The sequence below is a fragment of the Neolamprologus multifasciatus genome, chromosome 4 (assembly GCF_963576455.1).
Source record: "Neolamprologus multifasciatus chromosome 4, fNeoMul1.2, whole genome shotgun sequence".
Taxonomy (NCBI): Eukaryota; Metazoa; Chordata; class Actinopteri; order Cichliformes; family Cichlidae; genus Neolamprologus; species Neolamprologus multifasciatus.
In genome coordinates this window covers 25,284,123-25,308,909 of record NC_140442.1, presented here as the reverse complement: position 1 = coordinate 25,308,909, position 24,787 = coordinate 25,284,123, and the positions used below count along the sequence as shown (strand labels likewise).

General features: G+C 41.2%; 3 protein-coding genes and 1 non-coding gene across 4 annotated transcripts; 3 read left to right on the top strand and 1 right to left on the bottom strand.

Moving 5' to 3' along the window:
* The first annotated feature begins 178 nt into the window (after positions 1–178).
* Positions 179–7,087, top strand: kri1 (KRI1 homolog). Its single transcript, XM_085157418.1, has 18 exons — positions 179–418; positions 556–632; positions 728–830; positions 916–1,018; positions 1,890–1,947; positions 2,034–2,083; positions 2,162–2,264; positions 2,360–2,437; positions 2,544–2,656; positions 2,745–2,973; positions 3,077–3,247; positions 4,774–4,849; positions 5,010–5,125; positions 5,224–5,386; positions 5,463–5,593; positions 6,123–6,187; positions 6,270–6,365; positions 6,449–7,087. Exons 1-18 carry the CDS (start codon positions 334–336, stop codon positions 6,930–6,932), a joined length of 2,301 nt encoding a protein of 766 aa, XP_085013544.1. The 5' UTR covers positions 179–333; the 3' UTR covers positions 6,933–7,087.
* Positions 5,937–6,035, top strand: LOC146520605 (Z30 small nucleolar RNA). Its single transcript, XR_014873947.1, has one exon. It is a non-coding gene; the product is annotated as a Z30 small nucleolar RNA (small nucleolar RNA).
* A 616-nt stretch (positions 7,088–7,703) lies between the features above and the next one.
* spc24 (SPC24 component of NDC80 kinetochore complex) lies at positions 7,704–11,652 on the top strand. The gene is made up of 6 exons (XM_085157421.1): positions 7,704–7,798; positions 8,292–8,466; positions 8,630–8,774; positions 8,863–8,967; positions 11,253–11,329; positions 11,432–11,652. The coding sequence occupies exons 2-6, from the start codon at positions 8,301–8,303 to the stop codon at positions 11,536–11,538; spliced, it is 600 nt and encodes a 199-aa protein (XP_085013547.1). The 5' UTR covers positions 7,704–7,798; positions 8,292–8,300; the 3' UTR covers positions 11,539–11,652.
* A 1,455-nt stretch (positions 11,653–13,107) lies between these two features.
* Positions 13,108–16,603, bottom strand: s1pr5a (sphingosine-1-phosphate receptor 5a). Its single transcript, XM_085157419.1, has 2 exons — positions 16,417–16,603; positions 13,108–15,730 (listed from the first exon to the last, which is right to left on the bottom strand). Exon 2 carries the CDS (start codon positions 15,430–15,432, stop codon positions 14,296–14,298), a length of 1,137 nt encoding a protein of 378 aa, XP_085013545.1. The 5' UTR covers positions 15,433–15,730; positions 16,417–16,603; the 3' UTR covers positions 13,108–14,295.
* Between the last annotated feature and the right edge of the window lie 8,184 nt (positions 16,604–24,787).

The window sequence follows — 24,787 nt, the reverse complement described above, 5'->3', positions numbered from 1 at the left end:
AAGAAGCACTGGCAGTGAAAATGATCATTTAAATCTAATGTGCAAGTTATTCCGATTTTTCAGGATAGAAAAAAAAGTCACACCGATGACGTAGAGGTCTCACAATCTCGTGATACGCGTTACAGTTACAGGAAGCTCGAGGATTTGGGGCTTCAACTCATCAAACTGGTAGTCGCGCGCTCCCTGCCGGCCAATCGACGTAACGCACGAATCGTACACCGGAAACCACGTGTTCCAGCGTTACCATGCTTCTGTGAGCGACCTGGATTACTTCTCTTGGCTGTGTTTACTTGTGAGATTTAAACTACAGGGGACTTTTTTTTCTGTCAAAACATGTCGGGCAAGTCGGAGCTGAAGATTAACTCTCAGTTCGCGCAGAAATATGAGAAGTACCGACAGAAAGAAGAGCTGCAGAGACGTAAGTGTGTCACTAGCTAAGCAGCGTGTTAGCGTCCCAACGTGGGGAAGTATTGCTAGCTTTAAAAGTAGTTGTTTTCTCCAGGGAAATGTGAAAGTTGCTATTATAATCTCTGCGTTCACGCTGTGTTTGTGCAGTGAAGGATCGCTACGGAGACCGAGCAGATGAGAGTGACTCGGGGTCTTCAGAGTCCAGCTCCGATGACAGTGAAGTGGTCAGTTAGCATCTCTAACTTTTCTTTTGCTTCCACTCCTTATCAATGAGGTGCTTGTATGCATAACTGTGTGTGTGTGATTTTCTCACCTTCAGGAGCTGGACCCTGGTGTTGAGAGGGATTTTTACAGGACTCTGTCGCTGCTGAAGAAGAAGGACCCAAAGATCTACGAGAGAGATGCTAAGTTCTACTCAGAAGGTGATTGTTGGGTATTGACATTAGCGTTGTTGTGATGGTTAGTAATAATCTTCATGCAGTGAAGTGACTTACCTGTTGCTTTCAGGTGAATCCAGCAGTGATGCAAAACCTTCCACCTCGAAGGAAAAAGCAGTAAAGCCCATGTATCTTAAAGACTATGAAAGAAAAGTCATCCTGGAAAGGGAAGGGTGAGTGAAAGTCTGTTTAACTGCATCAAATAGCCTGAGACTACATCAATAAGGGATATCAGGTAGTACCAAATTAGAGCCTGACTAATGTGCTGGTAAGCCGCTATTGCTGTCTGATATTGACACATCAATATGGGTATTGATGGATATGGTGTCTGATATGAAAAACTATTTTACTTAATGCTGAAAAGGTTGAGGTGTTCTGGTTGGGAAGTGTCACAAAATGACATGGCAGGGATGCAGTATACACTCATATACAATCATACACTCACTTAATTAGTTACACCATGCTATTACCTGCTTTCACCCTTGTTTGCCTTCTGGACTGCCTTAATTCTTTGTAGCATCAATTCAACAAGGTGCTGGAAACAATCATCAGAGATTTTGGTTCATACTGACATGACAGCATTAAACATTTGGTTCAGATTGGTTAGCCCCACATCCACGAAGTGAAACACCACATCCCAAACATGCTCCATTGGATTGAGATCCTATGAATGGAACCCATCTGAGTGCAGCGAATTCATTGTCATGTTGAAGAAACTTTCACATCTTCAGAGTCACTTGAATTACAATCTTCCCTGATTCTGATGCTTCGTTTGAGCTTCAGCAGGTTGTCTTGACTATGGTCCATATGTCTAAGTGCACTGACTTCCTGCCGTGTGATTGCGTGATTAGTTGTTGAACAGGTGTGCCTAATGTATTGGCCAGCAAGTGTATTTATAATTAATTACACAGATCTCGTAAGATGCCAAAGAAAGCTAGTCCCTGATTCGCTGCTTAGTGGGTCAGGAAGCATTTGGTGTTTTCCTCTTTCATGTGTTTCCTGTTTAACTCTCTGCCTGTAACACGTCTTGTTCTTGTTTTGCAGCAAATATGAAGATGATGACGACGACAGCGATGATGAGGAGGCTGTCAAGAGAAAAGAGGTAGGCAAAGTTCTTCACTAATATGTCTCCTTAGGAATGAACAAACTGCAGATGCTTTCATTAATCAACTCTGTTTTCCTTCAAAGAGAGCCGCCTCTCCCAGCTACATGCAGGAGCAGAGGGAGCTGAAGGAAAGGTAAGTTAAGAGACTCCTCGTGCTGTCCCACTCTCGCACTCAAAGGCTACTTACTGAAGTCAAAATCTCTCTCTGCAGCTTCCGGAAGTTCATCCAGGACAGCGATGACGATGATGAAGGTGATGAGGCAGACAGAGCATCCCAGCTGCTGACCAAGAGGATCAAAACACAGGAGGAGAAGGTCAGAAGCTGATACCTGGTGCTCATCATCTTTAAATTGGCGTCATTTACAGATGATTTTCAGGTCAGGTTAAACTTATCTGTGGATGCTCGTAGGATAAAGAAGAGGCCGATTATGTGGAGTGGCTGAAAGGCCAGGCAGAACTCGAGGGTGCAGAGGAGGTGAAGGACATGGTGAGTGTGTGTAAAAAAGGCTGGAGAGACTTCAGGAAGTTACATTTTGGTTGAGAAAGATGTTTGTGTTTAACTGACTGGTTATAAATGGTTTGTGTTGATATAGAAATATTTAAAAGACTACTGGAATGACCCAGAGCTGGATGAAAAGGAGCGTTTCCTGAGGGATTACATGCTAAACAAGGGCTACCTAGATGACGATGACAATGATGATGAACGGTATGTGGAGGACCAGTTGGTTTATGTCTTACTCGTGAAGTGAAGAAACACTGCCAGCTTTAACGATGACTTATTGGGCCACATGCAGGATCCCAACCTACGATGAGGTGGTTCAGGATGACGTGGAGGATTCAGAGGAGGAGGGGGAGACTTTCTTAGAGCGCCAGGAAAACTTTGAGAGGAGCTACAACTTCCGCTTTGAAGAGCCCGATTCTCAAGAGGTCAAGACCTACCCCCGAAACATCGCCACCTCTGTGCGCACCAAGGACGACCGCAGGAAACGCAAAAGGGAGGAAATTAAAGAAAGGAAGCAAAAGGTGTGGATCATGTAGGAGAAGGAAGGAAAAAACCCCACAGGAATCCAAGTTGATCCTTTATTCGTTTGTTAATATTTGACCCCTTTCCTAAAAATTACTTCAGGAGAAAGAACAGAAGCAGGAGCAGCTGAAGCAGTTGAAGAACCTGAAGAGGAAAGAGATTATGGAGAAGCTGAAGAAGCTCCAGGAGCTGACGGGGAACGAGCAGCTCGCTTTCGATCAAGCCGACCTCGACGGAGACTTTGATCCAAAACAGCACGACCAGCTCATGCAGGTCAGTGTACTCTCACACACACTCTTTATTTATATATCCCCAAATATCTCAACAATAGCTGTCTGAAGGTTCTTTATATTGTTAGGTAAAGCTAGCAATGCAGTAATACAGACAAAACCCCGGCAATCAGATGATCTCATATGAGCAAGCACTTGTTGACAGTGGGGAAGAAAAACTCCCTTTTAACAGGAAGAAACATCTGGCAGAACCAGGCTCAGGGAGGGGCGGGGCCATCTGCTGCCATGTTGCATGTATGAAAACTGAGAATCTCTGTGGAGTTTACTGTGGCACATGCAGATAATCCAAGGTGTGGTTCTCTGTAATCCCAGGCTTTTTAGCTTTTATCATGACAACTGGCTAAAAAAAGGGTTCGATTTAACCTTTATCCTGTACAAGTACATAAGCTAATCATCCAAACAAACTTCAGGCTTTACACCAGTGAACAACAACAATTGTTCGTATTTATTTGGTGAGGATGCTGCTTTTTATACGCATAACGTTTTACCACGATGTAATCATAGAGTGAATGGTATTAGTTGCTAAAGCTAAAAAAGGTGCTGCACACTGCAGTGATAAAGCATTAGGATAGAACACGTTAATCAACAAAAAAACATGTAAAATAACAAAAAATAAACATGCCAGAATTTAGCTTATTTTTTATAAAACAAAATCATTTAAAAAAAATTATTTTATGTCACTTTTTAATGTTTGGTGTTGGAGAGGGCAAATTTACCTGTGTTTTAATCTGGACCTAGGGACAGCTGGGAGCATTTGCTCAGTACAACACACGGATCTAGTGCGAGTGTGCAGGGTTAAACCTTCAGAGAGGTACGGACGTGCCAAGGCATGCTGTGACTTGAGAAGAAATTATTAGAATCTGCTGTAAAACTTACCAGGACTTGATGTAAGGAAGACACATTTGCGGGACCATAAATCCTGCTACACACACAAACACACACTTTGGAGGGAGGAGATAAAACCCACATATACTCTGTTGGGAGGAGCCAAACAATCAGTGGCATATGATCGTGGATCACAAAGGAAAGTATGAAAATTTACTGCTACCCACATTTAGAGGACTGGTTTTATATTCCAGTGATAAGTAACAAGATAACAATGAAACAACTTGATGTCATATAACATTTGAAAAAAATCTTTTTTGGGGGAGAAATTTCTGAAACCTTGTTAGGGTTGATCTGAGACTTGAGAGATTAAACAGAAGGATTATAACCCAAAATTTGGACTCATTTATGGAAAATGTATTTTTTTCAGTCGTAGAGAGAGAAAGGAGGGGGAAGTGGCGTAAACAAGCTACCTGCTATGATTGTAATATTGATAAAGCTTCTGATCCAGAGCAGGAGCAGCAAAGCAACAGCTGTCGGCGTTGACCTTAACGATGGCCGGCCTCCTGCGGTTCACACAGCTGCGTTGCGTTTGGCAGATTTCTCTGCTCCAGCATTTAAACCAGGAGGTCGAAGAAGGAACCGAAAGTCTCGTTTAACTTCACCGGCAGTTTGTGTTTGCAGAAATTCTTTGGCGATGAATACTACGGAGAGGAGGAGGATGAGAAGCCTCAGTTTGAGGATGATGATGAGCTGGAGGGTGAGCTAACTGAGATGCCAGTTTTAATCAGATTGAAGCTAACATGTGCTAAATACACGTTTCTGGGTTGCACTGAGTCATGAGTAGAAGTTTGATGTGATTGTGGCGCTCAGTTTATTTTTTGCATAAATGTCTGAACATAACCTGCTGTGTGTGTCAGAGCACTGGAACTGGGACACTTGGACCGGAGAGGAACGCGAGGAGGACTATGGCGAGGAGTATGATGGAGAGGAGTACAGTGCTGCTGAACCCTACTGCGAGGATCAAGACTTTAATGTGAGCTTGTGCTCCTTACTGATCAGTTGTCTGATGCTGATTGTCCTGATCAACAGTCTCTCTCACTAAAAGATCTTTGTTTAAACCTGTTTCTGCAGATGGACGCAGACTATGACCCCAGTCAGCAAACAGTTTCCAAGAAGAAGAAGAAAAAGGAGAGGAAGATGATGAAGAAGGAGGATCTGCCTCAAATGGGCAAGAAAAAAAAGAAGTCTCACTTTGCAGAGGTCATCACCAAGAACAAACCTGTGTTTGATCCTCGTAAGTGCCGTTAAAGCTCGCACGTGCTCTCTAACACACAGCGTGGAGGTTGTCTGATGGCGCGCTGTCATTTCAGAGGAGAAGAGCTTCGAGCAGTACTTGGACGAGTACTACAGGCTGGACTACGAGGACATCATCGATGACCTCCCGTGCAGGTTTCGCTACAGGCAGGTGGTGCCCAATGACTTTGGCCTGACCACTGATGAGGTGAGAGAGGTTGCACTTGCAGGCTTTTCATTTTTGCACAGTGGCAGGTTAATGATGATTACCACATTAAGCTGAAGTCAGCTCACTTAGCTGTGTCCTCAGTGTTTTAGTCTTCTTGTAGCCTCCATATTGGCTCTTAATGATGTCATGGATGTGTTGCAGTAGCCATGTAGTGCACATTAGGTTGTGGATAATCTCATTTGCTCTCATTATTTGATCTGGCCATGCATGAGTCCGGGCACATGACACCCACTGTTCTGTTCCCACATGCACCAGCGTATAGAAGAGTTCAAAGCTGCAGAGCATGTGTGGGAGACAGTGTTTAGGCTGTAGGTGAATTGTTCTGCGGTGATGAGCCTTGGCTAGATTGATCTGGTATTGCTTCCTTCTGGGGAGAGCTCTGACCAGGGAATGATCTCAGCGTAATCTTCTCTCTGAGCAGACCACACAGTGATTTGATGAAGTGGCAGCAAATGCAAAAATTAACCAAAAATTGATTTGAACTAATGAGGCTGCTTCCTCTCCGCAGATTATAAAGGCTAATGACAAGGAGCTGAACCGCTGGTGCTCTCTGAGGAAGACGTGCATGTTCAGGTACACTGGTTCTGTCTTCTTTAAAGCGTCTCGTCCCTTTATCTGATGTCTTTTGTTCATCTTTTCTTCTTTGTTTTGACAGGTCTGAAAAGGAAGAGCTGAGTGATCTGAAGAACTATAAAATCAAGGCTCAGAATGACAGGAAGAAGAGGGAAATCCTTAACTCTGTGTATCTGGAGTGAGTAACATATTGATCTACTGTATTAATGAATGTGTTCCAATCATTTTATTAATATGTGACCATGTTAATTTACCCTACAGAGGCGATGAAGATGCGATTGAGGCCAAGACAAAGGTGGGCAAGAAGCGAAGAGATCGTCTGAAGAACGCTGAGAAGCAAAACACAGAAGCAGAGGATGGTAGTGCAGTCCCCCCTGTGGACTCTACAGAACAGACTCTTGTTCAGGCTCTTCAGGAGGCCGGGGATGCCATCGAGGAGGAGATTCTGATTCCCAAGAAGAAGAAACATAAAGGAGAACCCCAGATTACAGAGGAGGCGGTGGCAGCAGCTAAACCAGAAGAAGTGAAAAGTGGGACTGAGAGACCGAAATGGTCTAAGAAGAAGCACAAGCATTCAGGTGGCCGTATCCTCTCAGGAAGAATCGGGGTGAAGATAGGCGGCCGGGAGTTCAGTAGGCAGAGACTGAAGGCCTATGGCCTGAACCCCAAGAGATTGTACTTCAGACAGCTCGGCAGACAAAAACGAAAAGCTCAGGAGAAGAAGGAGAAGCAGAAGAAAGCGTGACAGCTCTGCCACTGTTTCAGATACAATCCTTCATAATCATGGTGTGAAATACAGCACGGAGAAAAATGGCAAATTTTCCAAATGTTTCACTTCTTCATTGACCCTTTTGACTGTATAATGTAAATAAAATGTGTATTAAATGGTAGCTATGAAAACCTGAAGCTCCAGTCCTGTTTAATCTCGTGACTCTTGCATTGGTTGGAGTCATTTGTGCACGCTTATGGTTAGGTGTGGGTGGTTTTTGTATGTCAGGCATTTATGACTCAGATCTGGCAGCAGCTTATTGATGTACTGGACCCCTGAGAACCTGCATGAATTGCTAATTCCTGAAACCCCAATGGCATTGTGGTTTGTTTTAAATGTCATCCACGGGGGCTCTTAGAAGTGCATCATAGCTCTGTGCTCAAAACAGCCTGTTGTTTGGCCTGTCTTATAACTGCAAAATTAATTTGCTGTATTGAGTGGGTTGTATCTTTTGTTTTGGCCAGTTTCAGAAGCGACTGGTTGGGGGAAAAAAACATTTCCAACTATAGTTGGAAAAATAACAAGTGGGGGGGGGGGTTGAAAGTGTATCAATACACAAAACTTGTACCTTATTCAATTCCTCATGCAAAGCTGCTTTAAAAGGTCGACATCTGCAAAGTTAAATGATTAACCAACGTGTTAAAATCACTTAAAGTGGGAAATTTAAAGTAAAATTACAACAGGAATTTCTGTAAAGTCAAGTAGTCCTCACATGTTTTGTCATTTGACTGGTGTACATTAGGGGGCGGTATGAGCTTAAGGACGGTCTGAAAGTCAGGCTACTACCAACGAAGAAGAAAAGAAGCAGCGGGTGAATTTGAATCCTGGAGGAGTGCTAGTCGGTATGTTTACTGTTCTAATTTGACCTCAAAACATGCTTCTTCCTTCCATAGCCCTGTTGTTACTTGATTGACATAACCTGAAAGATATTGTTGGGCACTCGTACTGTGTTTGTTAGCCTTTTTAGAGCATGCTAGCTTGATACGCAACTACCGTTCAAAGGAAGCTTTGATTCGTAAACGTAGACAAGTCTTTATGGGCCTTAAAATATTACCTATAGCGCTTAAAATGGAAAGTAATGTTTTCTAAACTTTTTAACGTACAGTTTGTAACAGGAACGTATGTCCAAGAGCGAAAATAATCTCTTCCCCTTGTTAAACGGAATTATCAAGATACTCAAACTTTACTTTGTGTTATTACACAGTCAGACTAACTCATCTGGGTGTTTCTCACGGTTGCATGTTTACCCCTGAAGCTTAATGAGTCTTCATAAACTCTTTCACAGCATTAACCGACATGTTTTCACTTTAATCTAGTATCTTCTGTGCTTTCTAGCTGCCCACTATGGCTCAAGGTCATAAATTTCAAGACTTGGAGGAGACTGGGGAGGCTTTGGTGGGATTCATCAACAGCAGTCAGCCTGACAAACTGAAAGGACTGAAAGATGAGCATCAGGCTCTTTTTGATCAACACACAGACACAGCGAAGATTGTCACACAGATTTTAAAAGGTAAGCAAACAGCCTGTTTGTTCCTTTTACACCATCGTGTGCATTTTCATGGGCACATGAATCCAAAGGGAAGGCTGTGAAATTTTGTGGCACTCGTGTAAACTGTCTGTGTCAGAAAAACTTTATTGTATTCCCTCTGTGTGTCACTGTCCTCCATCCTCAGATTTGGCTCAGATTGAAGAGAATGCAGGTCAGAGGCTGTTGGACATGGAACAGGAGAAGATGCGAAGGGAGAAGGAGCTGGAGAGCTTGGAGGAGCAGCTGAGGCAGTGCACAGCGAAGAGCCAGATCACTGACTCAGAATTACAGTATCCTTTTTTATAGGTGTTTGTCATGAAGAAAAACGGCTATAAAACAAGTCCATTTTATTTGTTATCTTCCTGAACCCTCCTCCAGGTTTCTTCAAAAAGAGTTGGAGAGTCTGAGAAACGCTGAAAATGAGCTCGAGATTCTTCAGAGTGAAGTCGAAGAAGACACCACCGAGGTCATCCCTTCAGCAGTGTGAGTGTGGTACAGTTAGTTAAAAAAGGGTTTCATCTCAAATAAGATTTAGACAAGTCTAAGAATATATATGTGTGTGCAGTTGTGCAGCAACAGTAAAAGTGCAGATGCTCTCAACTTTACATGTTACAACACCATTCAGTGTGAACAGTGAAGACAATCTGGATATTTTTTAATTCTGGGATTTTTCTTTAAATTCTTTCAACTTTTTTACCAGGATGGATGTGAGATGGTTCTTAAAAAGTCATGTTTAAGTTATCGAATTCTCATAAATGGTTCTCATGGTCTGGAAAGTTCACTTTTTAATGTGTGTTTGACTTGCACAGATGGATGGTAGTAGTGGTGGTTCAGTTATGCAGTCATTCCAAAAAAGTCACATTAATGCATAAGCAAGCATGAGATTACAACTGTGAGCATGTGTTTCTTTGACCTTAGTTGCTGAGGTAGCTAAGTAAATCATTGTTTTTCACGAGCAGAGATTACCCCAAACAGCAAAAACATGATCATAAAATTAATCTTGCCTGACACACCAGCTTTATGTCACAATCTCACTGTGCTGTGCATGCCTAACAGGCTGCACAGCACAGTGAGTGCTGCCTAACAGGCTGCACATGAAGCAAAGTGTGAACATCAGGGTTTTTTTGTTTTGTTGTTGCATTCTAGCATCAGCATTGCCCTATAAATATCACAGAGAGAGGAAAAAAAGCAGCATGCATGCCTGTAGTTGCCAGAGATGTGCACAGACCTCTGCAAAAATAATTTATGTTTACCTTTTTATTTAGCATTACAATATTCAACCATTTAAGGTGATTTAAAAAAAATCACTTTACTGTAAAATATTTAATGCAATGAAGACACATCTTGACAGTCAGGATTAACAAATAATCAGTTATGACAATAATCAAAGTTTTGATAAAGTTAAATGGAAGTGGAAGTGAGTTTGTTGCCTGTGGGTGTTTGTGGAAATCTTTCTTCTGAATTTGCTGCAAACCTGCACTTCCAGTTTACTGTTTTTGTAACAGTGATAGTTTTCTGCCATGCTTCTCCAAACGGTTGCCTTTTAATGTTGCCCGGGCTTTTGACAGCTCTGGAGTAAACAGCATTTCTTATTATGCATACTGGATATGAATGATCAAAGTTTGAATATGCTTATATCAGCTATTGAATGAAGGCTTTATTATGAACATTTTAATAAATAATAAATTAAAATAGTCTGGGAGTATGATGAATAAGAGTGCTCATCTCATGCACCACCTGGTATAATGTTGGCTGAGCAAACTTGCATTAAATCAACACTGGTTACACTTAGCATGGCAAAGCTACCTCCTATTTCAGAGCAATCTAATGGCTGAGTCACACAACAGCAGCGTTCTTACGTCTAAGTCGGTGACTTCCTATTGATTTTTTTTCACATTCTGCAACTTGTGGTGACTGAGTTGCGATTGTGCGGTTCACCTGATAGGGGGCAACCTTTCTCCAAACAGTTGCACTCTGACTTGGACTGACGCAGTCACTCAGAGAGATTGTTGAAGGTTTGCGGATAACTATCTGATTTCTAAATACAGATTGCTCACTGCAATAATTAAATATCAATTTTTGTTAAATGTGAATTTGTCTATGTAGACAGCAACAGTGATTTTTGAAGTTATATTACAATTAATTGGTGTATTATCAGAAATAGATTGCATGTAATTGCCAGCTTGACCCCATTCAGTGTCAGACTGATTGCAGACTGATGCTGTCTAATGGCAGGTTTGAGTGTCAGTGTCGGTATGTTTGATAATATCATCTTTCAGCAAAAAATAACTGAAGTGAGAGAACTTTATCGCATTGGATATAACTGACAAGGTTTAACTTTGAGGACATCATTTGCAGTTGAAAAAGGTGCTAAATCACAATGTAATGTACTGCAATAATCAGCAGATCCAGAATGTTTAAAATCTCAATATTATTGTATCTGATGATTCCCACCTCGAGTATTTCACTTTTTATATGCTTTTTAAAAAATGTTATGAGTTTGAATAATTGCCACTATGGCCAGATCTTGATTTTTTATTTTTAATCAATTAATTGTTTGTTTGTTTGTTTTTTTAAAATGGTACCGGTACTTCCTTATGTTTTTATATTCTAACCCTTTTATGGTACTTCCTGTTAAAATAGAAAAGGCAACATGTCTGTAAAGAGCTTTAAACGCTGCACTGTGCAGGCATGTAGTCAGAGATGATCTGAAGCATTGACTGTGAATTCTGTTTGTTCTTATTTCTTTTCTCTTTCTTTTTTAACAGATACGTGGCTCAGGTCTACTACCTAATAACCAAGATCAAGTGGGAATATGACACCCCGGCGAACATTTTAAAAGGAGGTACAGTCACGTTTTCTCATTTTCAGTGTACCATCTTCTCATGTACTTGAAGTTTGGTGTTGATGTGGCTTCAGACCATCAGCTTCTTTCCTTACATTGCAGTGCACTATGGTGCAGACCTGGCAACCCCCATCAACATCGACACCTCATCGCGCTCTCGCATTGATGTAAGCGACCAGCTGTGGGGCTTCGTCAGCACCGAGTGGTAGCCGAAGGACGGATGTGAAGTAGTCAGAGGTGTTGAGTGTGTTATTTTTGTTTGTCTGTGGATGTGCGTGTTCTGTTCTCGTGTTTTTAAAAATTAAAATTGTCACACACTTGGATTTGTGCCTTTTTGTTTAGTGCCTAAAATGTTGGTCGGGGTGCCGTCAGTCTAATGTGTTTCAGTAATGAGGATGGGATGAGACTGAGTGGTTTGACGGTCACTAGATGTCGCTGTAGAGCGTCATCTACAGCTTTTTTAAATGTCTTTAGAGATGGTATTTTGCTTTACTGAGTGTCGTATAGTTTAAAGATTAAAGGAAAAGCCTGTTGACAGATTTAAAAAAAGATTTAGAGGTTAAATCAGTAAATAAAGGTTTTCATTTTTTCCCCTTCATTAACACCACCATATCAAGGTAGTCTAATTAATTTATTATAAACTGGGTGTCTTAGTATTTAATTTAATAGCTTTACACTTGTCAGTGTAATTTTATTATCAGAATCTAGTTTGATTTGGCAATCACACTCCTGTAATTTTAGCTCTTTAGTTTTTATTGATCACCTTAAACATCCAAATAAAAATATCAAGTTTAGTTATTTATTTGAATTTTCCCTCTATGTCCAGTCTGCAGTGGCTGTTGTTGGGCCTTTCTTTTTCAAAAGTAAAACATGAACTACGAGGCCATTAAAATCCCCCCAACATCATTTATATGTGGCTTTGCTGAACTAGCAAGTTGTGCATTTGCAGCAGGAGAAAGATTTTCAAATATAAAGTATCCTGGTTGCCCACGCATGACACTGTGGGTTGTGTTATATACCCTCAGGCCTTGTTCTACAAGAACTAAGTCACCCCTTTCTTTGCAGGTTGGTGCTTGGTTTAGAGTGGGCAGGATGACATATACAGACTTAGGGAGGCATAAATTCACAGCTACCAGAATGTGGTTTCCTTACGGTAAACAGAGCATTAAGCGCACAGTTTTGTTTTTTTTCTTTCTGCAACTTCATCGATACCTCTGCCTCAGCACACATCATTCGGTGGTTTTGGCAAGTGGTTTCCATGGAGGTGGGGTTTTGTCACTTAAGCCCACGTTCCAGTGTAGTATTCTTGAGCTTTCCTTTGATGATGTTTGAGTAGGTATTTGAGCTTTCAGTTCTGCCGAATTATTTAAGTGATGCTTCTGTGTTTACTTGGTAAATGCTCCACTTGTGGTCGGTTTAGTTATTTTAGTATCAATTAAGTAGCAGCGTGATAATTTAAGACCAGCTTTAGTAAGTAACTGTGTTGTTTCGTCTCGGAGTACCAGAAATGTGTCAAATCAAACACAAAGTGCTACAAGCACATCGTTTATTGCGTGACTTCACATTTTTCTCCATGTACAGTAGGTGATAGAGAGGTGACATTTTTAAACCTGTCTATTACTGACTTTTTCTTATATCTCGAGTTGGTAATTTTATTGTTTTCCTATTGTATAAGTCAGGAAGTGCCAGGTATATGTATATTTTCATAGCGAGAAACAGGAAGGATGTCGACCTCTTGTGAGACTTGTGAAACTTTAGAAGACACAAAGACCTCGATGTAAAAATCGTTCACATATTTTTATTCAGTGCACTTATAAAACCATCATAACTTAAATGACAATTATACAAAAAAATACTACGCAAGTAGGTTAGAAGTATTTACAAAGTATACAAAAAACTGTAAATATATATATTTTACTCTCATTAATGTACAGTATTAAAATAAGTACAGAATTAATTCACCAGGTTGCACACACTCTGATGGGTTGTGATCGGTCGCTACTGTTGCTGCTGCATCAGTTAAAGCTGAGGAAAAAAAAAAGTTTACATCATTTCATCAAACACAACGAGCTCGAGCTTTCTCCAAAGTCCACAGCTAAAACATCTCACTGCCACATACTGCTCTGTCAAACCCAGAAGGCGTCTACAAGCCTCCGCTGTCAGCTTTTATTGCTTTTAGGTATTCATCATGTGTCGCTACATATGTTAAAAGGACCTCCAAAGCAGCGAACCACCCAGCTCAGCCCCCCCGTATGACGTCCTCTAGGCCACTGAGCGTATGATGTTGGCAGAGGAAAAGGAGGGGGGGGGCCTCTACTGAGCATTGCCACTGACCAGAAACTCATATGGCAGACATTACATGGGTTTGGCAGCAGCTTTGCTGGGTGTGGATGCTCCACATTTATGACAACATATCATTATGTGCTACATAGGCTGAGGAGAGATAAGGATGAATCTCATGCTTTGGCTTTGGTTTCACTCTATCAAAATGCATTTATGTGAAACATCTGCACACACTCTTTGATTTCTCTGTACGTGCAAACACTGCTAAGTGCTCGATCAGAATACTGGCCTTGTTAAGAAGTCAAAGGAAGAAAAAAAACTAATGCTGTTTTTGTTGTTGTTGTTTTCCTACACGAAACTTAAAGCTACTATTTAAGGCACTGATGTTTCTGTTAGTCACTGTCACACTTTTATATGAATTGTGAACATAAATGTTTAGATTTTTACACTGAATGCTTAACCATAAAGGTCTTTCTCCCTGTTTGGACATCGCCACAAACATGTTGCACATTCTTTAGATGAGAACTGAAACAATGTCAGAGTGCACAACACAAAACTTCAACTTCTGTTGCATAGTCGATAATGCGTCTTAGTTCAGAAGGGGTCATCGAATCACACACTAGAGGCAAAGTTCTTAGTCCGAGTGCTTGCTGTCAGTGTTAATTCAAGAGCGAGGCACCGTGTCATGTCCTAGATATCCTAGGATAAATGGCTTTAATCGTCGAGGGTGTAAAGTTACCGGAGGAGACTGTCGTGTCCAGGCCCTCCAGCCTGTGTGAAGCTGCATCCGTCTGCGTCTTAGTGGTGCTACAATCCAGGAAGGGCATCCCGATTTTCTTCACCTGCCCGTCTTCTGTCATGAGGCAGGGTCGGCAGAGCAGCCTGATGATGGCCCTCCTCATGTCCTTGCTGGTCAGGGTGTAGATGATGGGGTTAAGAAGAGAGTTGATCATAGCGATGCCCAGGAAGTAGTCTGCCTTATGGAGCACCTTGCACCTTCCGGTTGGACAGGAGAAATCCAGCAGGAGGAGGATGAAGAGAGGCAGCCAGCATGCGATGAAGACTCCCAGCACTATGGTGACTGTCTTCAGCAGGGCCATGTACTTCTGGGACTTGCGGTAAAGACCTTTCCGGTGCGGAACCGAAGCGAGGCGTTGAGTGTTGGCCTTGACGATGCGGAAGATGCGGACGTACAGGACCACGATGGACATAAGGATGGCGCTGAAGATGGTGATGCAGAAGAGGATGTAACTCTTGGCGTAGAGTGGCAGGACTGTGGAGCACTGGCCCAGTTTACCCATGCAGTTCCAGCCGAGGACTGGCAGGACACCCAGGAATACAGACAGCACCCAGCTCGCTCCAATCAGAGCGAACATGCGTCCCTGTTTATTGCCCTGGTACGGCTTCATCCTCACCATGGTGACATGGCGCTCGATGGCGATGGCCAGCAGGCTGATGACGGAGGCGGCCAGCATGATGAACACACCACCCTCACGCAGGAAATACATCACAGGTGTCATGTTTAATGTGTGGACACCAGACGTAATGATGTTCACCATGTAGGTGAAGCCTGCGAGCAGGTCAGAGAGAGTCAGATTGCCCAGTAGGTAGTACATAGGAACGTGGAACTTCTTGTTCTTCCATATGGCCAGAAGCACCACAGCGTTTTCTGCAACAATTAGCAGACAGACCAGCAGGAACGCAATGGCCTCGGGTTTGAGTCCGTCTTGCTGGTACTTCTCATTGTCGAGCTTGCCCACGTACCTGTAGTGCTCTGTGATGACGGTCTTGTTCTGGTACTCACTAAACATCACAGACATAGTTGCAGAGGTAGGCCTTGGGGTAAAAGATGGGGCTGCAGCAACACAGGCAGCACGTTGTTGTGTTTCCCAGAGATTTTTTTTCTTTGCCTTTTCTGATTTTAGGTTAGATCCACAGATGAAGTGTCACACAGTCCTCCACCTGGGCATTGTTTCTTCTTTCAGAACTTAAATATGCAGGGTGGAAAGCCTTCCTTTGATGCTATCACTTAGGATTTCCTGTGGTATGACAAAGTTTCCTCCAAAAATCAAAATCTTCAATGCTTGGAGCGCGCACTAGGAGGCGATGATAGCGAACCTGCGTAAAACAAGAGAGGAAAAAGTAAACGTGAGACGTGAAACAGCGGAGGAAAGGAAATAGGGGATCACTTAAACTCCAATATTCGAAAATGCAACAATAATAATAAAAGGACTACACTCGATTGGAATCACATTAATGACTAATGAGGATAGGAAGTCTCCAACGGGAAATGACCATTTACTGTAACAACTTCAAAATAGCTGTAATGAATTCATCGGGGAAAATGGTTTAAGCTTGAATGGAAATAACGAGGAAGCTGTAATTGATCATTTTCCTTAATTCGTTGCAGTAGAAGCTATAGTTTTCTGCTTTTTAATGTCTTAAATTAATGTTTTCTTTCACTGCTACTACACATAAAAACTTTAAAGTGGCTCCCAGCTCATAGAGAGCCATTTGCCATTCATGCGTAAATTTGCATTAACCTCTCCAAACCTACAAGTCCTATAGATAACATAATTAACCCTGTGCTTTTTGTATTGTATTTCATTTACTTTGTCATTTATTTATTTAACAACTAAGTCTAGCCTTAATTGCCATACGTAAAATAAGAACTGGCCAACACACGATATGAAGTCAAAATGAACTACACTGATGAGTTTTAAAGCGAGTCATACATTTTACGCACGCAGAATAAAAAGAAACAAACTAAAAAAAAAAGTTAGAGAACAAAACTTTTAACGCACCTTAAAAACGTTGAAATATCCAGAAAGAGTTTGAAATGAGCCCTCGGCAGGAGGAGAGGACGCAGGCTCTGCGATCACAGCGCACTACAGCCACACGCGACTGTGCTGTGGGAATAGAGGAGGGCAGGACTGAACTTGCTGCAGTGGGTTGGTCTACGACTCTTTGTTTCAACGAGTTTTTTTCTCCCTCTTTTGCCTGACCCCTTCATATATATATATATATATATATATATATATATATATATATATATATATATATATATATATATATATATATATATATATATATGTTTGTTTTTTGCCCTTATGATAAATTGCACCTCTAAGACAGATTGTTTCTGTTTTCACGGCAACACAAGAAGAGGAAGAGAGTGGGATTTTTTTCCACCTTATCAGTTTGTCCCCAGGGTGCAGCTACGCGCTGTAACAGAGCTGCCAAGTGGATTTTTTTTTAAATTTCAAGTGTGTATGGAAGTGTGGCTCCGTCCTGCTCCTCTGGTTTTGTCTGAATTTCTCCTTCACTCTCCCTCTCCTCTCTCAGTTCCCCACAGTTCATAAAAAATAGAGATTCCGAAAGGGAACTCAAAACTCCAAAGTTAATTTGTCAGTGGAAAAAACAGTCATTTGTGAGACTCTGTGCAGCTGGATCTGTTTAACAGTCCAGAAACCCCAGATTTCAGAAAATAACTCGGTCAGATAGGCCTCGGCTGTAATTATCTTTTAGCTCACACATCAAAACTCAGCTTTTCTTTTTTTGGCCAACATGTCATTTATAAAGCATAAAAAAAAATCCCTTTCAACCATGTGTTTAGACAGAAACATGTTTCTGCTTTGAGTAATAATTTGTCTCTGATATGGGTTTTCAACACACACACAAAGTGTTTGTCCTTCTCTGTCATTGAACAAGCCAGACTGTTTGTACATAGAGACATTTAGGTGTCTGCCATACATTACTCACTTCCAAAACACAGAGAAAAACCCATAACTTGTAATATCTTCTGTTAAAATTCACACATCTCACACCTTTCATCCAGCCCTCTATCATTCACTCAACTGATTTGAAACTGCAGAAAAGGGAAAAACTTTCTTCTCTGCATGAAATGTATTTTAACAAGCATTTCCTGAAGTGACTGCCAGCTACAGATGACAGAAACCAGCTTAGTTATGCTTAATTTTCTTCTTCTTAAGCACGAAAACCACCAAACATGCAAGGTTTACAGCTATTTCCTTTAAATCAAAAATAAAACAAGGAACTTGAAATCAAGCTTCTTCTTCAAATAATTGGAAGCTAAATGTCATTTTGATGTTCTGTAGACTGAACATCAGCAGCATGAGTCCCGTGGTTCTTCATCTTCATTCTGAGCTGCGTCTCCAAACAGAGCGCAGCTTTCATCGATAAGGTTTTGAAATAAATAGATGACACCTCACTCTTTTTTCAGCTTTATGAATTCACTAATTGATTGTTTTCTTTACAATAATGAAAGCGTGTCATTCCCAAAACCCCGTGAGCAGTGGACTTTGCGCAATGTGAGGGTGGGTGAGCAAAGGACTGGACTCTCTAAACAGGAAGCTGCTTCATTGTGCCTCGAAAGGAGAGGGATATCCTTGAGAAAAACACAGATGAAGTCACTGGTCGGAGATGACACACGGTGAAGCCACGCTGTGACTACAGATTGACGTGCAAACAACTCTTAGTGCATCTTACTCATTTCCAGATTTGAATGACTAATTTTAGAGGTTAATGAGGCCTTAAGTGGCCTTCGGCTGCAGAATTTAGGGTCTAAAATAACTAATACAGGCTTTATGTGTCATTCTCTTATTCCAGCCTCATCAGTTGCACACCTGCGGGTCTGGGGACTCTTTTAACCGCCTTAAGTGATCATGCAGTTGGTGTCTGCCTAGGCTGCGGTCGAACGGTGCCCCTGACTTATCTCATCCCCTGCTTCCTAAAGCCCACCCAGTGATAACCAGGCTGAAGCTCTCCTTGTGAGCCTTGTCAGTCAAATGGCAGTTAGCCCCCCGTAGTGACACTGTGACAAGTTCTCACTGTGCTGCCACTGATTAGTTAACACACAAAGCCAACGACAGCAGGGCTTTCTGCTCTGTCTTCTTTTCTTTTTTTCCCCACAGTAGGGAGCTGCTCCTTCAGCCCTTCCTCCCTCAGGCCACAGGCAGGCTTTTTAGCAGCAGAGTGACCAGTCGTGACCCACCCAGCCGTCTCTCTGCCTGTGGAAGCTTTCTGTGTTTGGTATGTTCTGTCCAAACCGCCAAGCTTGGGCTGATGTTTTCCTGTGACGTTAAAGCACTTGCAGAAAGGAAGTCAGTCAGTCCTGCTTTTGTCGTGATAGCTCCCTTTAGATTTGCTGCTGCTGTTTTGAGCACTGTCTGCTTTGCTCTGTTTATCTCTGACTGAAAATGATTGTTTGGCCTCACAAACATGAAGCAATCAATTTGAGTAAGATGCAGCTGAAATATATGAAGTCAAAGGGTTTGTTTATTCAAGTACTTCATCATTAAAACATAAGCTGAGTGTACACCAATCACGTAAATTTCATTTGACAAGAAATAAATATAAAATTAAAAATAATATAACATTAAATTAAATTTACATGCAATCAAATTACTTAAAGTCAGTGTTTTGGGACGTAAATATTTTTTTTGAGCATATGTTTGAAGTAAATATTGTTAAAGCGTTTGGCTGTTTCTATTTTATTTATTTCACATCAGAAACGAAAGTGGTGTTTCACACACTTTATAAAACACCTCTTTCACGATGATTGTGTCACGCACTATGAAAACCTGTTGCTCTCACTGCGCTGACAAGTTACTGGTGGCACACTGGTGGTGCAAAAATCACACCTCGAAATGAGGTTCTCACCTTATGCTAACACAACACACAGATGCCTTTAATGTTATTTAGTGAACACAATGAAAGGAATTCACACCCCTCTAATTCTAAAGTTAGCGCTTTTTGTAATGTAGAGATGCAGTGCGCTTTAAATAAGAAGACATAAAGAGCGGATCAACTAAGACTGGCTCATTAGTGAAGTAATTGAATCTGCATTACAATATATATATATATATTTTTCCCCTTGAGCATTAGCTTCCCAGAGTCGCTGCTGTATTTTGCAGCAATCCAAACAAGATGTAGTTTCTAAATCTATGAGCTTTAGTTGAAGTGTGCTATGCAAACCTGCTCCTACCTGCAGTTAGGTTTGGCAACAGATATGAGAGTGGTTCTTATCTCACTATGAAGAGCAGATGGGCAGAGTCACTAGTTCCATTCAAGATTAGATGCAGAGTTCTTTGTGGGTCAGGAGTGTGGATACAAGGAACATTGCAGTTCTTAAAAACCCATTAGTAAGGTTGTTTTTTACCCCCACTCTTATGAGGGAGCAGATACTTTTTCAGCACGAGATAAACTGCGAGTGATGTGGTTATTGTGATTGTTAGTGTGATTGACCTAGATATGAAGGTGCACCGACTGATATAACAGCAGGAATTCATCACCAGCATCTCCAGTAAAAATAAATCTTTGTTTTTTGGTGCTACATTAGTATTAGTGCTTCATATTAGCCGTTATTTATATTTTAGCATTTATGGCCTAAAACAAGACATAAAAACTTGTATCCTGTTAGGCTTTTAAAGCATATAGGCTGTGCAAAAGTTCTGAGCCCCCATTTCTTTATACTTTGCTAACAAAGAGCCAGACTTTCTCATCTCATCAGACTGGCTGTCTGGCGCAAAAGCTCTCCGGGCTTATTTAAAACTCGTTTTCTGTCCAGTCCTTGGACCTGACCATTTTTACAGAAAAGCTCTGTTGTTTGTTAAGTCACTTAACACTGACCTATGAAGCATTTGAGCATTAAAAAGGCACTTAATACAAAGGACGAAGCAGTGTTGTGTCTGCACAAAACAAATAACTTAGGAAAGAACACACGTATCTTTAGGAAATTTGTGACAAGCAGCCTCCCACAAAAACTCATAATTTGTTCCAATTAAAATGCCAATTTAGACAAACATAAAAAAGTATTTGTACCAAAAACTGATCCTCAAAAAGCTAGAAAATGAAATATTGGCATATCTCAGCTTGATGTGCAGTGTTTAAAAAATTCAGGAACCTGGAGAAGTGGAGGACAAAAGAGGAAGTGGTGGGCATCACCAGATAGCTTAAAACATTATGTCCTTAAGAAACAGACAAAAGACCGAAACAGGACCTGAGAGATGTGTCTAGACCTTCAGTTGATCCATTTAAAGAATGAAGCCTCATCAGAAATGGTCTCAGTTTAAAGGTGGCTGTCAAGAAGTCAATCTTAAGGACGGGAAACAGGGAGAAAGGCTGAGGTATGCCACATTACACATTACAAAAGCGCTGGACTAAAAATAAGTGGCAACAGGTCTTATGGAGAGTTGAATTCAAACTGTAATTAAATTGGTTCAAATCTTGTCGATAAATACAAAAGAGGTGAGGAGAGAGGCACAACAGTGAGCATCCACAGCCATCTGTAAAACACAGTGGCGGCTCTGTCATGGTTTGGGCTTCATTTCGGTCAGTGGTGTTGGAGATCTTATTAAAACTGATGGATTTATGAACACAGAACAGTGACATCAGATTTTTATCCACTATGCAGGAAAATCTGGAAAGTGTCTCATTGACAAATATGTTTTAGCATTTTTCAGCATGACGGTTGATACTGTGAATATGAGTAAATAGAGGATTTCCATAACGGCACCTGGGAGTTTCCAACAGATGTTCCCAAGCATTCACAAACCCAAAGAGGAGCCACAAGGACACTAAAGAGCCTGATTGTGTAAGCTTTTGTAAATTAATTTAAGATTAGCAATTACAATAACATTTCTTAAGGACAATGCTGAAAGGCTGAAAGGATTGCAAGAAAATAAAAGACCACATTGAGCATTAAAGATTCATATCCAGCTGCTAGCTGGATATCACATCACTTCAGACAAATATGTGTCCATAAATTAGCTCTGGCTGTTAGTATCTATTCTTTTGGCATTCTTCATCTTGGGATTCCTAAGTTATGTATTTATCTTAGTTGCGTGTATATGCTTTGTGTCCCTGTTCTTGTCTTGTGTGTTTTTTGTCCACATTTCTCAACAGTTGAGTTGACTCTAAGGTCAAGATTTTGCTCCTAGTGTCTGTTTGTAAATAAATCAAACTGAATCTGCAGGGAATATATGGAAAAACTACAACACAGGACTATTACGAAAGAAAAGAAAGAACGAGGGAAACGAACCAGAGCTGTATAAACTCAAATGTCCAGCATTGTTGGTGCTGCCAGAGATTTATGGGAGCCCTAGAAATAGCCTCTCTGTCCAGCTTAACTGCCACACTGTTCCATGTGCAGCTGTCCCAGGCAACATCCATGCTTTGAGCTCCCAATAAGGAGAAATAGGAAGAACATATGTACAAACTGGATGTGTTTCTACAAGCCTGCTTCCATGTTGAGTGTTTCTGTTCAGTCTCCTCACACCTCAAACCCAATCATGGCCACAGGATACTTTGCATGGTAATTACTTCTGCATTTAATCTAATTGTGCTTACCAACTGCATGCAGACTGATTGGAGTCTTTAAAGTTGGCATCTGATTGGTGCAGAAAGTGACATTTACATACAGTGTGCATTACACAGCGTAGAAATTCTTTCAGCAGAGCTGATCATCTAATAATGCTTTGCTTCTATTCAGCCCATGTTTGTTTTTTTAGGCAGAACTGTTAAACCCTTTCCTCCTTGTTGAAGCAAAACTGAAGGCCTCTGCAGAGCAAAATGCACTATTTTATTTCTCACATTTTTCAATTTATTCCCAAGTCTTCAGAGTCAGGAGGCGGAAAAAGCTTTGTTGGTTGAAGTTGATATGGTCAGTGGGGATTTTCTGGCATAAATAAACACAGGAAGAGGCTGCCTTTTGGGACCATTCTGATTACACATTATACGGAGCATATGTGAAAGTTAGTTACGTCCATATGAAAACACAAACATCCTCATTTACTATGTAAACCTTCACCAGTTCTCACCATAAAGCTAGACCGGTGCGAGCTGCAGAAGAATTATCTGTCATTTTCTCCTTATTCACAACTTTGTCTCAGCTCGCTTGCAGCTGTGTTTACTGAACTCCACAGTGGTATGAATGGAACTGAGCTATGCAGAAGGGGACTTTAGCTGACCGCTCCACTGTCTTGGCCTGCATGAAGAATTAGCTTTGTATTTATATTTAACCCTCTCAGGCTCCAATTAAACTTTTTGTTGCTAATGCACAACCAAGTCCTGCAGTGGTACTTCTGAGTAAAAAAAACTCATAAAATATGTATGTGGGGTAATCAGGTTGTTAGTTTTTAACTGTTGCAAATCGGCAACGCCTGCCTTGAGAGGGTTAATGGCAAACAGTCTGAGCGGCATTGTTGAAGCCAAGCGTAACACCTCATTAGCGAAAAAAGCCGCTGTTTCTGCCATTTGAATCTCAATAGTTTGGGTCACTTTCACTTGCATGGCGTATTGCATTGGCCTGGCTTTTGTTTTGTTTGCGGTTACCCTAAGGCCTTTCAGAGCTTTTGTTTGCACGAGAGGATCAGGACCTTTCTCATGTCTGTCTGTTAAAAAGATTTCTTCTGGGAAAATTGTTCGGAGTTGATAAGCACTGACTGGGACTGTTGTGGAGCTGAACTCAGTTCGACTCAGTATTAATTTAAAATCTTTATTTGCTTGTCCGACATCACAGGTGATGGAGCTGCCATTTCTAAATGATCCTAAATAAACAACAGTGGTAATTTATGTTGTTCAGCAAGTCCTACAAGTAAACAGTCATACCAGTTTAAAAAGGCCCAATATATAAATTTTGAAACTGCAAATAAGAATCTAGAAGTTACCTTATATATGAGATCTCATACATTAATTTTGGTGTTACATATTTTTCATTTGGGTATTTCAAACAGGCCAAAAAGTCTAGAAAAAGTCATTAGTGTTAACCCGACTCTACCCCCAACACGAGCCCCAACAGGTTGAATGAGCTGTACATCAAGAGGTTACTTGGTTACCCATTTATAGCACCAGCTCATGTTAGAAAGCTCAATTCTTTGGTTATATAAGGGTGTCAAGGTCTGCAAACTTTTTTTACACACTGGAAGGTGTAAAAGTAGTTTGATTATGAAAACACCTTCTTGCCCTTTGTTTCCGCTGTAAACCAACTGGCAGCCGTAAACACACCTAGCTGTTTTTGTTATAAGATTAAGAGGAAAGAAATCCCATATACTATCTTGCTAACATATCACAGGTTACGCTGTCTTACTAATGTCTGCAGGCAATAATTGCAGCACAGCGTTCCTTACTCAGTGACACCTTCATCCATCTCATCATCCTCAAGCATTTAGATTTGCTCTTTCCACAACTTGAGCATCAGTGATGTGACCTGTATCTGCTAAGCCTTGCATTGGCTAATTGGAGATACTGAACCGCCCCTGCCAACTGCATTTGTGGCTTTTTGAAGATTTTTAATGAACTTACAGCCTGTTCAAGATGTTTTTGCTTTAGTTTGGGTGGGTAAAATTTAAGTAGTGTATTATTTAGTTACTTAGCAGTAATTAGCAAATATGTCTACGCACAGATTTTGGGTTGCGGCTTATGAGCAAAGATTTGCTGATAAGTTAGCACTTTACTCAAGGTTCAAGTTTCAAGGTTCTTTGAACCTTGAGTAAAGTGCTCTCTAAAATACTCTCAACCAAACGTGTTTACTTCAGTCTGTGGGTGGTTTCAGATGGCTGCAGAGGTGTCAGATGGGGTCACTATTAAAAATATGTGGTGCAACCGGTCTTTTGGCCACTCTTGGATGCGCTGTTGTTATCTCCGCGGCTATCAGTGAGCCGTGGCCATAAGGGGAGACCTAGCAGTCAAAGAGCTGAACTAAAATGATAGTGTCCACTGCAGACGCAGCCTGCACTTTTTATACTTTGATATATTTTTCACACGTCTCCTGTTCCTGGTGTTCTCTGTAGAAAACACCTCTGCTAATGCGATAGCATAAAATAAGCGTTAGGGACCAATTTGCAAACATTGAGGCTTTAAGTTACAGAGTCCAGAAACAGGTGATGTCACTATGGCTACATAACTGTTACTCTGTACAGTCTATTTTCTCCATGGTTTGTGTGGAATCATTGCATATTGCACTATTACTTAATACAATGATTTCCTGAGGTTGCCCATTACACAGCGGTCCCACAGGAAACAGGGCTTTAGACAATGAGTGACACCCCTCCCATATGTGCAAAAAATGTGGTTGTGCAACCAACGGTAACCACTTTTTGCTTTATAAATACAAACACTCACAACAGATTAGCATGGCAGATTATTTCATGAAGT